This window comes from Rousettus aegyptiacus, unplaced genomic scaffold (assembly GCF_014176215.1).
Source record: "Rousettus aegyptiacus isolate mRouAeg1 unplaced genomic scaffold, mRouAeg1.p scaffold_m13_p_2, whole genome shotgun sequence".
Taxonomy (NCBI): Eukaryota; Metazoa; Chordata; class Mammalia; order Chiroptera; family Pteropodidae; genus Rousettus; species Rousettus aegyptiacus.
Window position 1 is genome coordinate 4728448 of NW_023416295.1, and position 13981 is coordinate 4742428.

General features: G+C 41.8%; 1 protein-coding gene across 3 annotated transcripts in view; it reads right to left on the reverse strand.

The window, feature by feature from the left end:
* Positions 1 to 13981, reverse strand: part of GIGYF2 (GRB10 interacting GYF protein 2) — a 107978-nt gene that overhangs the window by 32966 nt on the left and 61031 nt on the right. For all 3 annotated transcript variants that reach the window (XM_016134724.2, XM_016134722.2, XM_016134725.2), the window contains 6 exons: positions 9659 to 9838; positions 6065 to 6282; positions 5811 to 5973; positions 5540 to 5728; positions 2407 to 2603; positions 1274 to 1433 (listed from right to left, as the gene is read on the reverse strand). In XM_016134724.2, the coding sequence (XP_015990210.2) occupies positions 1274 to 1433; positions 2407 to 2603; positions 5540 to 5728; positions 5811 to 5973; positions 6065 to 6282; positions 9659 to 9838 (1107 nt within the window). The remainder of the gene's footprint in view (positions 1 to 1273; positions 1434 to 2406; positions 2604 to 5539; positions 5729 to 5810; positions 5974 to 6064; positions 6283 to 9658; positions 9839 to 13981) is intronic.

Below are 13981 nucleotides of genomic sequence, written 5' to 3' on the forward strand. Positions count from 1 at the left end.
GCTTTATTATAATAGCCAAAATCTGGAACGACTCATCTGGCCTTCATGGGTAAAAGGTTAAACTATGATACATCCACACCGTGGACAAACTACTGACATGTGTAACAACCGCCTGGATGAATCTGCAGAGAATTGCACTGTGAAAGCAGCCAACCCCAAAAGGTTACATACTCTATGATTCCCTTTACGTAACAGTCCTGAAATGACAAAACAGACACGGAGACCAGGTTAGTGGCTGCCGGGGGTCCAAGCCGGGGGGGGGGGGGGGGGGAGGTGTGGATGGGAGGGGACCAGGGGTGGCTCTAAAAGGGCATCATCAGGGGACCAACATTTCCCACCACCCTCAATGAGAGGGAAATTCTGGATCCTGACTGCACCAGTCAAGGTCCTGGTCGTGATACTGTCCCGCAGTTCTGCAAGCGGTCGCCAGTGGGGGAAGGGACACAGAACCTCTGTATTGGTTCTCACGGCTGCACGTGAAGCAACAGTCGTCTCACAGTAAGTTTAATAAAGCACCCAGCCCTGCCCTCAGGTACCGTCCATTCCACAGATCATAAACAAACACCAACAGTGCCGGGCAGCCACAGACGCCATGAAGATGCGTGAGGCAGGGGCAGGCAGCCAAGTAGAGGGTCACGAGGGAGAGGGGTCACAGGGTGCACTTGGTAAAACACTGTCACGAAACCGACACCAGCACAGTCCGCTGACGGTGTTCGGGGCATAACCAAAGACTTCAAAAGCAGAAATGAAGAGTCAACAAATGTCCTTTAGGGCACTCTCTCTCCATACTGATTTCACTTACACGCCACATAAATCTTTTAAGGAATTCGTTTATAACATGGTACTATCTCTTCTCAGAGTTTTAACAGTTCTTTATCGTTCACGATACCAACTCCACTTTAGGGAAACATTAAAGCAAGGTCTTCCAAAAACTGCTGCCAACACCTTTTCACGGTAAGGAGACTAAAGAGCAGAGCAGGTAAGTAATTCACCTGCCTGGTGACAGCTGGGACGCCAGAACTGAGGGGGTCTTAAGCATTCGCACTCTGCCCTGTATTCAAATTGTTTTCATTGGACTCTCCCAGCCCCCAACACTGAAATCATCAAGTACTATGGGGGGAGACTATAAAAACGCTTTCTACGCATATAAAGCAAGCCTGCAGCACTGACTGCTTTTTCTACTATTATGCAAATTAACCTCAAATAACCATCTCACAGAATCCGGAGATAATGGCAGACACTTCTGTACTTAAAGTAGAACGGAACCACTGACCTTGAATTTCTCCCTGAGGATCTTTGTAATACCACTTCTGCATGGCTTCGTGCACTAACGGGATGGAGACCCCCTTGGCTCTGTGCTCTTGCGGTTTTGATGCCAGCCTCTCATCGTCTAGTGCACTGTCTTGGAGATAAGCCACCATCTTCTCAGCTTGCTAAAAGAAAAATAACAAATGGATTGTGAAACAAATGATCCTAAATTAACACTTTAAAAAAAAATGCCTGCCTTTTTGGACTACTTGATCTGTTAATGGCATTATGCAAGAACACAGCAGGCAACAATTTAATTCTTCCAACAATGCCGTGAAATAGGTACTGTCCCCATCTGACAAAGGGGAAACCGAAGCTCAGAGAGGCCCCGGCGTACACAGGGTCTCCAAACCACGAAGCAAATCGAACTGAGAGTAACACACAAATTGGTACGGACCAAAGCCTGGGCTTCTTCTAATCGACACATTAATACGAGTAGTTTTTAAACTTAGAAGCCATCAGTCAACCCTAATTTGTATAAAATTAACCTGCAAATAATGGGTGTTAATAGAACAAATGGCTCAATTAACAGAATTACAAATAAAATCTTGTATAACTTTTACTAAGACATCATCATTCGCTTCAGCATTTCCTGCCACCAACCGTCCGCCCAGAAGGAAAGACTTTCTTCTGTAGAAAGCAAGCTATCACTTACTTCGCACATACACAACGTTACATACAATCTAGGGAAATCTACAGAGACATGAATAAGATGTTAGTTAATATCCTGAGAGTTTAACTATTTTTCCTGTAACACTTTAGGCAAAACATACAGACGACTCAGTGCCCATCCACAGCTGCTTCCATTCGCCATTTCTGGCATTCCATTAATTTCCAAAAAGAAAAAAGAAAAGCAAACAGCTAAGGGCAACCTCGGAAGAGCAAAAATAACCTGACACAATGACTACTACATAGCAGAAACTTATAAGCATGAAATGACTGGAAAGATAATTACTCATACAAATAAATACTAGATATACAAACAATTTTTCCAGGACATAAAACCTAGTGCACAGAAGTTCCATTTTTCAATACTCATTCAATTGCTTTCCATTTTTACGACAGTGTGAGAGAACAAAAGAATTACAAGACTTTGACCTGCTCCAAATGTTTGAGGCCCTCTTCCTCATCCGGCTCCGTGGAGATACCGCCCATACCAGGAGCGCCCACGACTGGCGTTCCAACCGGCCGGAGGGCAGGACCAGAACTGGGGACAGGTGGTGGAAGTATGAGAAGAGGAGAGGCTGTGTCTGAAGGAATCTGTGACAGGGGCTGCTGGACATCAGGCACCATTTCTAGAGGGAGAAAAATGCAGACAGATGACAACCCTTTACAATAGAGACTCTTACAAAGAAGTCTGTTATGCAGTTGGGCCGCCTGCTAAATAGGGTCAATGCACTGTGTCATGAATACTGACTGCTGCCACCTCCTATGGAGAAGGGTAGTACTGCTCACTAGGACGACGGAAGTACCGCCGCAGAATGACAGAATATGAGGCATAAAAGGTACCCATAGGGCTGCCTGAGTCACTGGAGCATCTACCCAACAGTTATAGGTCTACTTCCTGAGAACTGAGTCAGTCTAACTCCTTTATACACATCATGTCTCCAAATAGTGAAGCCAGTTAATGAAGCACTGCGAATCCTCTCAAAGATGGCACAGCTCATCACTAGAACCTGTATTAAAAATATCTGCAATCATCTCAAATTAGTACTTATTTTAAGTCGTAATTCAATACATTATATTTTGTAGGATGAAAAAAAACACTTGAGGAGTCGACCTGTACAATGCAGGAAGTTCTCAAGAATAAAAACTGCAGAAGAGGTTCTGTGTCGGTTCCTATTTCTAAACTCAGTATGCAGGCTCTTGGGAAGGAAAGGAGGCTGGAAGTAATTAGATACAATTGCAGTTTCCCCTTTGAAACTGTTTGTTCTATTGCAGACAGCTTCTCCAAATTCCTATTCCTCTCAGTCGTGCCTTTCTTTGCCAAACTTTTTAAAGGGACAATCTATACAAACTGTCTCCACGCCACTAACACCCACACCTGCTACACTGTCACCTCCACTCCCACCCCTCCAGTAAAGCTTCTCTCCCAAAGACAAGCAGTGACCGAAACCTAAAGTCCCCAAATCACTGTTGTCCTCATCCTCCTCATCCGAGCTCTCGCTAGCATGCCTACCCAATTCCAAGCCGGAAATATTCTCCTTCCTCCGTTTTCCTGCACTTTCCGCTTCACTTGCCTCTGAAGATTTCTCTCGGGCTCCTCTTTACCAATCCTCCAAACACTGGAATTACCCAGGATCCTCTTCTCAGTCCACTTTGCTTTTCACTCCCAACAAGTATGTACTTCAAATTTTTCACTCTCTGTCCCTAACCTCTCCCCGCCGGGCTATAGCCCCTATTCACCTCGTTTCTCGTCAACACCCCAGAATCAATGTTCTAAACTGAATTTAGTCCCTCCTCCCCTGAATGTGCTCCCTGACCTCCTCTCTCACTCTACTGATGGCAGCATAATCCTCTGAGGCACCTCACTCACCTTTGATACACAATTAGTGACTATGTCCTGCCAATTTCTACTGAAATCTCATCTGCCATTAACTCCTTTTACGGGTGCACTGCCTCCCACATGATGACAGCTCAGGAGCCCAGCAAGGTCACACTGCAGCCCATCTGTCAGCACGACAATCTACCCTCACACGTCAAATCCGCGTTCCAGCCATGTTTCCCTCCTCCCCCATTCTCCTTTCACACCTCGTACTTCCTCGAACTGAGCAGAGGAGATGACTCCTGCCCGAACCGAGATCAGTCCCACTTCTTCACGTTAGCTTCCACTGATACCTACTACTGGAAAGCCTTTTCCCATTTCATCCAGCTACGCCCACCTCCAAATTCTACATAGTATTCCAGGACACACTCAGACAGATACTCGCTTCCTGAAGCATTCCAGGAGTCTGCCAACTGTGAATGCATAGCTCCGGTTTTGCCCTTGATTACTGATACACATATGCTTTATTTTTCTCTAAATCTGGAGTTTCCATCTTTAATGCACATCCATGAAGCTTTCTCAAAATACATGTTTTTGGGTTTTAAATACATGGTTTTTTGGCCCCATCCTAAAATCTCCTAGAGTAAGGCCCCAGGCAAGTATATTCAGGACAATAAATCACAAATAATTTGGGGCACACACTGTAACTGGAAAATGACTACTACAAATAAAACAGATCTCAAAGTACCCAAGTCCCACAGTGCCTCACATATAGAGAGATTCAAATACTTGCTGAATTCATTCATTCAGCTGTGTTCTAGACATAAAAAACTAAAATGAAATCCCTGTATCCAAGCCCTCAAAATATCAGTTCACTGGGCAAAAAGGTAAACGGATCTTTATAACACTGTATTGCTATGCTAGAAACAGTGCTGGTTGTTTAAGAAACGAGATGACTGACCCAGCCTGGGAACATGGGGTGGGAGAGTTTCGGGCACAGAGAGCAGCAGCACGTGTAAGGCACAAAGGGAGGAACCGGCACGGTCAGGCTCTGCGGCTGGTGAAGAGAGCACGAAGGAGCTAGAGCCCGGCACCAAAACTACGCGCAGGGGGCAGATGCCGGATCACGCAAGGTCTCCTCGGCCACGTGAGAGGGTGTGAATTTTTATGGTGAATCAATCACCTAACCCTTCGACACCAGGCATTAGTCATTTTTTAACATGTACAGGAAGCAGCATGGACATGAACACTGATAATGCCTTCTAAAGTACACGAGAATTTAAAATCAACACGGCAATGTTGGATGAGGCATACTTTAAGCTTATTCTACCGGAAAGGTGATGGGACTTCCACAGATCCGTCCGTGGTCTTGTGGGCCTCTTTTGGAACAGTGGCGTTTTGGTGTGTCACCTCGGACACACACGGCCTTTACATGGAGGGAAGGTGCCTGCCTAACACGGGACTCGAACCACTGCTGGACTGATGCAGGGAGGCTGTGTCACGACTCCCCAGGGAAGGAGATCCTCGCGCCCCATCCTCGCTTCCTCTAACTTGTTTTGGTGAATTCTGGAACAGGCACACATGTGGGAAGCAGTGTTTGACGTGGTTTACCGGTAAAACAATCTATTCTAGTAATTCACCACGAGACGTAGTTCCAGAGGGCACAGGGAGAAGCCCGTCTAATCAGTCAGTGATCACTGGTCCCAGCGGAATCCTACTGAGCTGTCAACTTCCACAAACACGTACCGTCCCCTCGGCTGGGCACTTTGGTTGACAGACTATTTTCTGTCCGACTCTCTTCTTCAGCTTTTTCTGTTTGCTCAGTTTTGGGTTCCTCTTTCCTCTCAAATGGTGGTGCTTCCTGAGGCTGATGACCTGAAGGAGTACCTGGTCTAGCAGATGACGTTAAGGTTTGAGGTGTGTCCTCACTAGCTTCTGTAACATGAAGCAATCTTAAATTAACGATTTAGGAAACTTTGATATAAAAAAAATAGGAGAAGACAAAATTGCACCTCACCAACTCCTATTCTATCTGTCTTCTCTCCCTCTTTCTTATGTGTCTTATCGGGTTCTTTGGCTTCTTCGTTATGGCTACCCTCAGAGTCCGAGCACTCCTCCCCTTCCTCTACAGGCCGGAAGTCCATCTCCTGCTCTTCGGGAATAGGCTCTTTCTGTACTTTCTGTAGCAAAAAATAAAGCCCAAGGTTAACAGCATATTTGGATTTGGTAGAAGGTCAGTGGCTGTCGTGACATTCAAAACAAACACCTTACCTTTAGAGAGAGGAACGCTCCCGATGAGTCGAATGTGCCCATTTCTTCTTCCGCGTCCTCTAGGCACCACTCGGGCAAGCTGTCCCTGTCATCGTCTATGCTCCCACTGCCAGAGCGCACCCTGCGATAACCCCGCTCATCGTCCCGGTCTCGAAAATCAAATTCGAACCTTCTCCGTCGTTCCATGTGTTCCCGCCAGCCTGCAGAACGAGGGCCATCTGGGAGGGGGAGGAGGACAAAACCGTAGAGGAGTTTTACGACCGTACTGGAAGAAGAAAACCATGGACTGGAAGTAAAGGAGAAAACTACAACTGGAAGCAAATTCAAATGGATCACCCTGCCGAAGAGAAAAGCAGGCAAATTACATGAAGTTCAGAGCTCAGCATATGAATCGCACCACTACGTGACACCAGTTAACTTCATTAAGGACCAAGCCGCAAGACCCTCTTAAGATACTCTAGAGAACACTTCACTCGAAGTATATACTTTCAAAGCGCTTCTGGTGTCTGACTGATGCTGATGAGCCACTCACAAGGCAGGTGGCCCCGCGCAGCCGCTCGCACAGCGCCGGCTGGTCCCGCACTGAAGCCCCACCTGCCCTCGGGCACATCCTTAAGCCCGTTCTTTCTTCTCATGAAAGCATCATTTTAACCTATTAGAATTTTCTCTCCTTGACTGCTTATCTTTATGGATAAGACCAGCTTCCTATGTCAGTTCATAATATCGAAATCATCATGCCTACTTGCTAGTACCAACATCGCATTTGTAAATCTGATTCCCAACAAAAAGCCACAGAATTATAGCACTGACAGATGCCCTAGATTTTACATAGCCCACTATCCTAATTATATAGTTTAAAAAACAAAACTTTTGACAACAGAAGTAACTTGCAAATGGCAAAGCAGAACCAGAGGCCAGTTCTGCACCTTCTACTGTTTTTTCCACAATAATAACGCCCTCACTCTCCTTTCCCGTTCTCTCAGCTCTAGGGAGTTTTTATTTCCGTATAACGCCCCCAGGGACATTCCTAAATCCACCCTAGCATGCTATTTATTACATCCACTACCCAACAGAAAGACTGCCTAAGGTAAAAGATCCTAGGTTAAAATCTTTTTGTCTAAAAATGAAAGGAAAACTTGTTAAAATATGACAAACCTGAGTCTGAGAGGGTCTTAAAAAGAGAGGCGGGTTTTAACCTATTAAAATTTTCTCTCCTTGACTGCTTTCTCTGTGGGAGATACACAAAGAAATTAGACCAAAGTGAAATGTTACTGCTGAGGTTCTATGTGCTAAAACCAGCGATCTAAAAATCACACTGAAAACCAAAGGGCAAAATGTTAAAATGCCCAAAACAGGTAATATTTTAAAATCCACTCATAAAAAGGTAAGGACACATCAATCCCACATTCCCTACCCTTTACTTATAAAACCAAAACACTATTTACTACCTTCTGTGAAAACTAAGGAATTCTATATACCCAGATTCCTTAAATGTAAACCTAGAGTCATTACTCAAAATAAGTATTTGTAATCAAATGCTGAATTCCCGAGAACTCATTCTACTGCTCTCATTTCTAAGCCACCCATAAGTACGCACAGTGATAGAATCTAGCCTTCTAGGCATCGGGCTCATGTTTCCCTCTTACTGAGTGTCCTAAGTTCAGCTCCCAGAGTGGATACCAGCTGTCCTTAATGCTCCCATCTCCCTGCATATTCAGCTGTGGGCCCTACTTTAATAAAAACAGAGCCCATAATTTTGTTGTCTGACCAATAGCAATTAAAAATGTATTCATGAAAGTAAATGCAGCAGATAAGGGACATCTATAGCTTATTAAGCCTGACTCCTAGCTTTATAGACCTTACATGAGAACTAGTTTGATACTATTTTCACAAGACAAAATAAGTCAAAATCATTACATTCAAAATTTCAATCAAATTCTAATCAAAGATTAACTAAAATCTAAGAAATGTTGAGTAACTTATAACAACTGACATAATCAGACTCCATTTTTAATATGCTGGGTTGAAAGAGTAGATAGTGTTCATTTTTTAAAATGCATATTTACAGTGTTTTTTCAGCCCCATATATCTTTATATTCCCCCAAACTATCTTTTAAAATTATATAGATAAAAATTTGGGGTGGGGGGAAATTGTCAGATTGATGACAAAACTGATATGAATGTCAAATATTAGGAAGAAAGATTTAGAAAAGATAAGAAAAAGACAATCTATATCCAAAATCTGAGTTGTTGGTCAAGGATGTTCGGTAGGTAGTACAGCGTAACACTAAAGTTTTACTTTGTTCAACTCCCTTTAACAGAATCAACATCAGACGTTTCAGCTCAGAAACACTGTTCATCTTCCAAAACATTCACCTTGTTTGTTTTTGATCAGCTGGAATTTTTCTTCCCTCTTAGCCCAGACCCCGTCCATTCTCACTGAACGCTTGTTGGGAACACAGTCTATAAACCCTCTGCTGACAGGCAAGCTCAGCACAAGATGCCAGGATGCCTTAAAGGAAATGATAACATCTGGTTGCCCAGGGCACGGATTTTGGAGATAACTGTGATGTAAACAATGCCCACTAAAGACAGTCATAGGAGTTGTGGCAAAGCATTACAACTTTATCCAAGGACTGATTTCACTAAGTTTCTACCTACCCACAACGCCATTAAGCACTTCGAACGCCTGTTATGTTTACTCGGAGCCAAGGCTGTGGTTTTGCTAATAATCTGATTTCTAAAAGCAAATGAAAATCGTTTATATTATTATAATTTCCTCTATTAAAGGTAGGCTCCCTTGGCATACGACCGACAGATAAAATATTACATTGCGCACGTGAAATTTGAAAGACATGTACAGTCCTACACTTCAGTTCTGCGTGACCCCACGATGCAAACTACAGTGGCATCTGATTACCATGAGGCAGAGAATCAGCACTTTGGCAGGAGATGCACTTTGACACAAAGCACCAGTGTCTTCAATTACCAGCATATCTCATGTCAGGGAAGAACAGTTTGAAGCATTCTTCAGAATCAAACAGAAGAACTTACAAAACCACTAATCACTACTATTCTCTCTCCTTTATCTAAAGTTAGAGGGACAAAAGAATGAACTTGTGATTATGTTTTTGACCTGGGTTTAAGTTTATTTCTCAAATAAGCATAAATCACATTTCCAAGACAAAAAAAAAAAAATCCTGAAAGAATAAATCCTTTCTTATGCAGGGGGGAAAAAACTTTAGGGGGAGCACATGTCCCTAAGTAAGTGAATAATTATACATTTATAAGTTTTAAAGCATGCTGGAAAAAAGACTCAAAGATTTAGAGTTAGACAAAACCAAACAAAACCTTCTCTCAGTTGTGCAGTTAAGGGCAGGTGCTTCCCATTAAACCACACTATTTGCCCCAGAAAAAGAAGTCATTTTAATCAGCTGAATAGATGTGGGGAATTTTTATGCTGAATTTTTTTGTAGTAACAAGACTGAATTTGATGACAAAAATAATGACTCCACTTTTTTTAAAAAAAGAAAACAGTTTATCTTTTCCAATTATTACCAAAAATTTCCACCAAATCCTCAACAGAATTCTTACCAGGACTATGAGGCCGCCACCTTTCTCCATCCCTTCTTGATCCAGCTAGTCGCCAACCTCCATCTTCATCTTCTCCATTTTGTTCCTCTCTAAAAATACGCCAATTTTCACTCTCTGATCGTATAAATTCATGCTTTCTTCCCACTGACGCTGGCCCACCTTCCTCAAAATTTGGTCTCCCTGTAAAGAAACAGAACCATGAGCACTGGCCAGTAAGGATTTTGACAACAAACTTGAATGCTCAAATCAAGCTTTTCTGCAAATGTGTCCTTTCCAATGTTCAGGCGGTATAAATAAAGTAAGTATGGGTCTATGCATATATTATTAGACTCATTTCTTAAATCTGAAAGTTCACTGACTGGGCAATTATTTTTTCAACAAAAATAATATATGCACTGAAAAAGAAAAGAACACGCAATGAAAAGCAAATCGACCTTCCCCATACACAAGACAAGCCCCAGGCCGATCCTCCAGAAGTAACCACAATTCTCATAAAGCCCTCCCCAACCTGTCTGCGGCATATACGTGACATATACTTAGCACGCACGAAGCAATCCCTCATTCCCACTCCATCACACCACCCTCAGAATGCTGTATGTGTTGTTCTGTACCCTTGCTATTTTCACTTAACAGTGGCTCTTGGCAATCCTTCCTTATCAGCACGTTCTTTCTTAAAAAGTTATACAATATTTTAAATTACATGATGTAACTTAATCAGTTCTACTGGTGCTTCTGCCCAAACAGGATCTCTGTAAATTTCAACCTCTGTTTTATTCGAAACAGATCATAAACTGAAAAGTAGAGACTCTGAGCTAGAATTTTTAATTAATCTAGGCACCTAGTACTATAGGCATACAACAAATTGCTTCTGAACAGAATTCAAAACTAAGCCGTGTCTGACCTGATGCAACTCAGGAGTTATATTAAAGGTAGAAGACAGCCTGGTACGCAAAGTAAACTAAATGGTTCTTTCAAAGGACAAGATCATTCTAAATTGTTTAGTCACCATCTCGCAAGTGCTTATGATTCATAACTGATTATATAAAATCTCACATTAAAGTTGTTGAAAATCTAGAACATATAGTGATGTCCTCAGTTTATAACAATAAAAGTTACATAGTCTCTCAATGACAACCTCAATTCTTTTCATTAAACCATACTAAAAGTGGGGAAAAGACTGTACCATGGCATCTGAAAATGAGGAAATGTTATTTTTTTGGTCATCCTCTTATAGCCTATTTCTCATTAAGATTCAACACCGTGTTTGCCCCAATGACTCTTATGTTGTTATCAGATATTATTCTTAAAGGGTTAAGATTATTTTAAAGAACTTAGGAAAGAGGTCGGGGGTACAATTATTTGCCAGGCAAAGCACTGCCTGCTTTCTTATTACGGCAGACGGCCTCCCACACGTCTCCCGACGATCCCTGCCTTCTGGCCTTTGTGGAAGTCCTCACCAGAGGTATGGGCTGGACTGACTCATTTGCTACTAACAAACGAAATAGAACATAAGTGATAAGACGTCATCTTCATTATTAAGTTAAAAACGACTTTGGCTTCCATTTTGGATGCTCTCTCTGAGAGTTTCCAGTGACCACGTGGCAAAGAACTGAGGCTTGCCAAGAGCCACACAAGTGGGCCTGGAAGTAGACGCAATCCAGGTTGAGCCTCGGGATGACCGCAGCCCCGGCTGACACCATGACTGCAGCCTCACGAGAGGCCCAGGCCAGAACCACCTCGCTGGGCAGCACCTCGCTGAGCTGCCCCTTCCCAACCCGCAGAAACTGAGATAATAAATGTCTGCTGTTTTCAGCCACTAAGTATCAGGGTAACTTGTTATGCAGCCACTCATTTAACCGACTTAATAAATAAAAACACTCATTTAAGCTATTTTAATCTTCATAACAAGCCTCAGTATTAGAAATTATTTTTCCCATTTTATAGCTGAGAATATGGAGGTTCACAAAAATAACCCAGAAGAATCGTCCAAATTCACACACTGCTATTTTTTTAAATGGCATAGATAGGAATCGAAAGTTAATCTCTGACTCATTCAACAAATATTTATTCCACGCTAAGTGCCAAGACACAGATTCAAGTACAGACATATTCCATACCTCTGCCTTCAGGTCAGACGGTCTAGAAGACCTTGCAGGCTCTCTGCTCAGAATTAAAATGGGACGATTCATTACACAAAGCACCACATCCCTTATGTGACTTGATGAAAAATTAGGCACACTTACAAAAGAGGAACAAATTTAACACAAAGAAATTCCTAATGCGTGTAAACTGATAAGCGATGGGAAACGGCTTTCGACCCAGGAGTCCCTTCACCGCAGCAGCGTGCGCCAGGCACTGCGCAGCGAGTCGGGAGCACGGTGATGATCATGTGACGGGTGAGCTGGTCAACTGCTCATTTTCATCTACTTTTACATTATGCCTTTGAAAAGGTAATAAACGTACCAAAGGAAGCAAAACAGCACTGATGGCAAATTGCTGAACTCATCAAAAATTAGTCATTAAAATTTTTTCAAAAAAAATTATTAAAAATAAAAGTACTAGTAATCACTCAATCTAGAAATAAAATTCTATCTGTAGTTAGCTTTTACATAACTTTACATTTTTATGTCATTGCAATCAGTATACATACCATTGTGTAATCTACTTTTCATCTACGATAGCAAATACTTCTTTTCTCTGTGATTAAACATTTTTCCTAATAATAGAAGTGGATACATTCCAGATATATACCTCTCTGCTGTAGCATAACCTACCAGATTTTTCCTCACTGAACATTTGGTTTATAACTATTTTTTTGAGAACTGTAGATAATGAGGTAGAAATACCTGTGTGTATGTTTTTTGCTTTTTTGAACTATGTCTTCTGAAAAAAACTTCAAAGAGTGAAATTGAAATCACTAGGTCAAATGACAGATTTCATACATGACACACCTTCCCCCCTCAAAAAAGGGGTCAAACCACCACACCCTTTTACATTATCAATATTAAGTGCTATATCCTTTTAAAACTTTTACTACTTAGTTAAAAATGATGGATACTAACATGGCTCAAATATGAATCATGTTGTCTACTGACTTTATTTCCTCGTAGGTGAATTGTTTGTTTGCATTATTTCCCCTAAATTAACAGCTTCTTTACCTTTGTAATTGTCAAGTCCTACGCACACTTTTCATATTAATACCTAGGAATAAGAAAAATATGATGACAGAATAGGGTAAAAATAAGGAAACTTCAGGAAGAAAAAAAATCTACTTATTGAAAACTATCTTGCAATTCCTAACCTGTTAGAAAACATGCACCTCATAAATTCTGAATGACTACTTATGCCATTCATTGTTCCAAAAAGGATTTAAGACAGAAATTTTAAAGATAAAGAAAAGCACAGTACCAAAGAAAGAAGATCTTGGAGTCGCCAGATCCAATTCTGATCTATATATCTTGACTAAGAAGATTCAATTCCTAATTTGAAATGGTGGGGGGGGGGGGATTAGGGAGGGAGAGTGTGAGTGTGTGTGTGTACATACGCACATGCATACACTGAGTCCAGTGAAGCCCCCTGATTTTACATGAACACTAGGCCATTCCAGTACAAAAATTCTAACAAAGGAGTTCAGATTTTGTCAAGTGCTTGTTTCTACAAAATAATTCCTGAAAACTGCATTGTACTTTTTGATACATGAAATACTGCATGAGGAATAGCTGCAGTAGAAGGATCTAGTTGACAACTTCTCCAGTAAACCAAGGAAAACCAGGATAATGTGAACCTGACATGCCGAACTTACGCGATATGTAAGTGCAAGGTGGGGGAAATTCTGCCTCAGGGGTCACTGTCATTTCCATAAAGAAAGGTAAAAAGAGAAAGGGGAGGAAGACTCTTCTCCTCCCCCTACCTTAAAAAAAAGTTATTGAAATATAGCACTCTTACCGAAAAGTACACCAATCACAAATGTACAATTCAAAGTGTTTTCATAAGGCAAATATATGCACTTAACTACCACCTAAGATTTTTAAAAAGCAAAAGAATGTCAGGAGCTCTCCAACATCTTCTTATCCTCCCGGCCAGCTGCTCCCAAGGTTAAGCGCTATCTTGACTTCTATCCCCAGAGATACTACTGTTTTCTGCTTTTAAACTTTTCATAAAAATAGAATATTCCTTTATGTCTGGGTTCTTTCACCAAACATTACAGGAGATTCATCCACATTATCACAGAGAACAGGAGCTTGCTCTTTCGTGCTGTGGTCCAGGGTGTCATCCTATAAATACACCATAATATATCACTCTTCTCTACTGTTGATTTGGCTT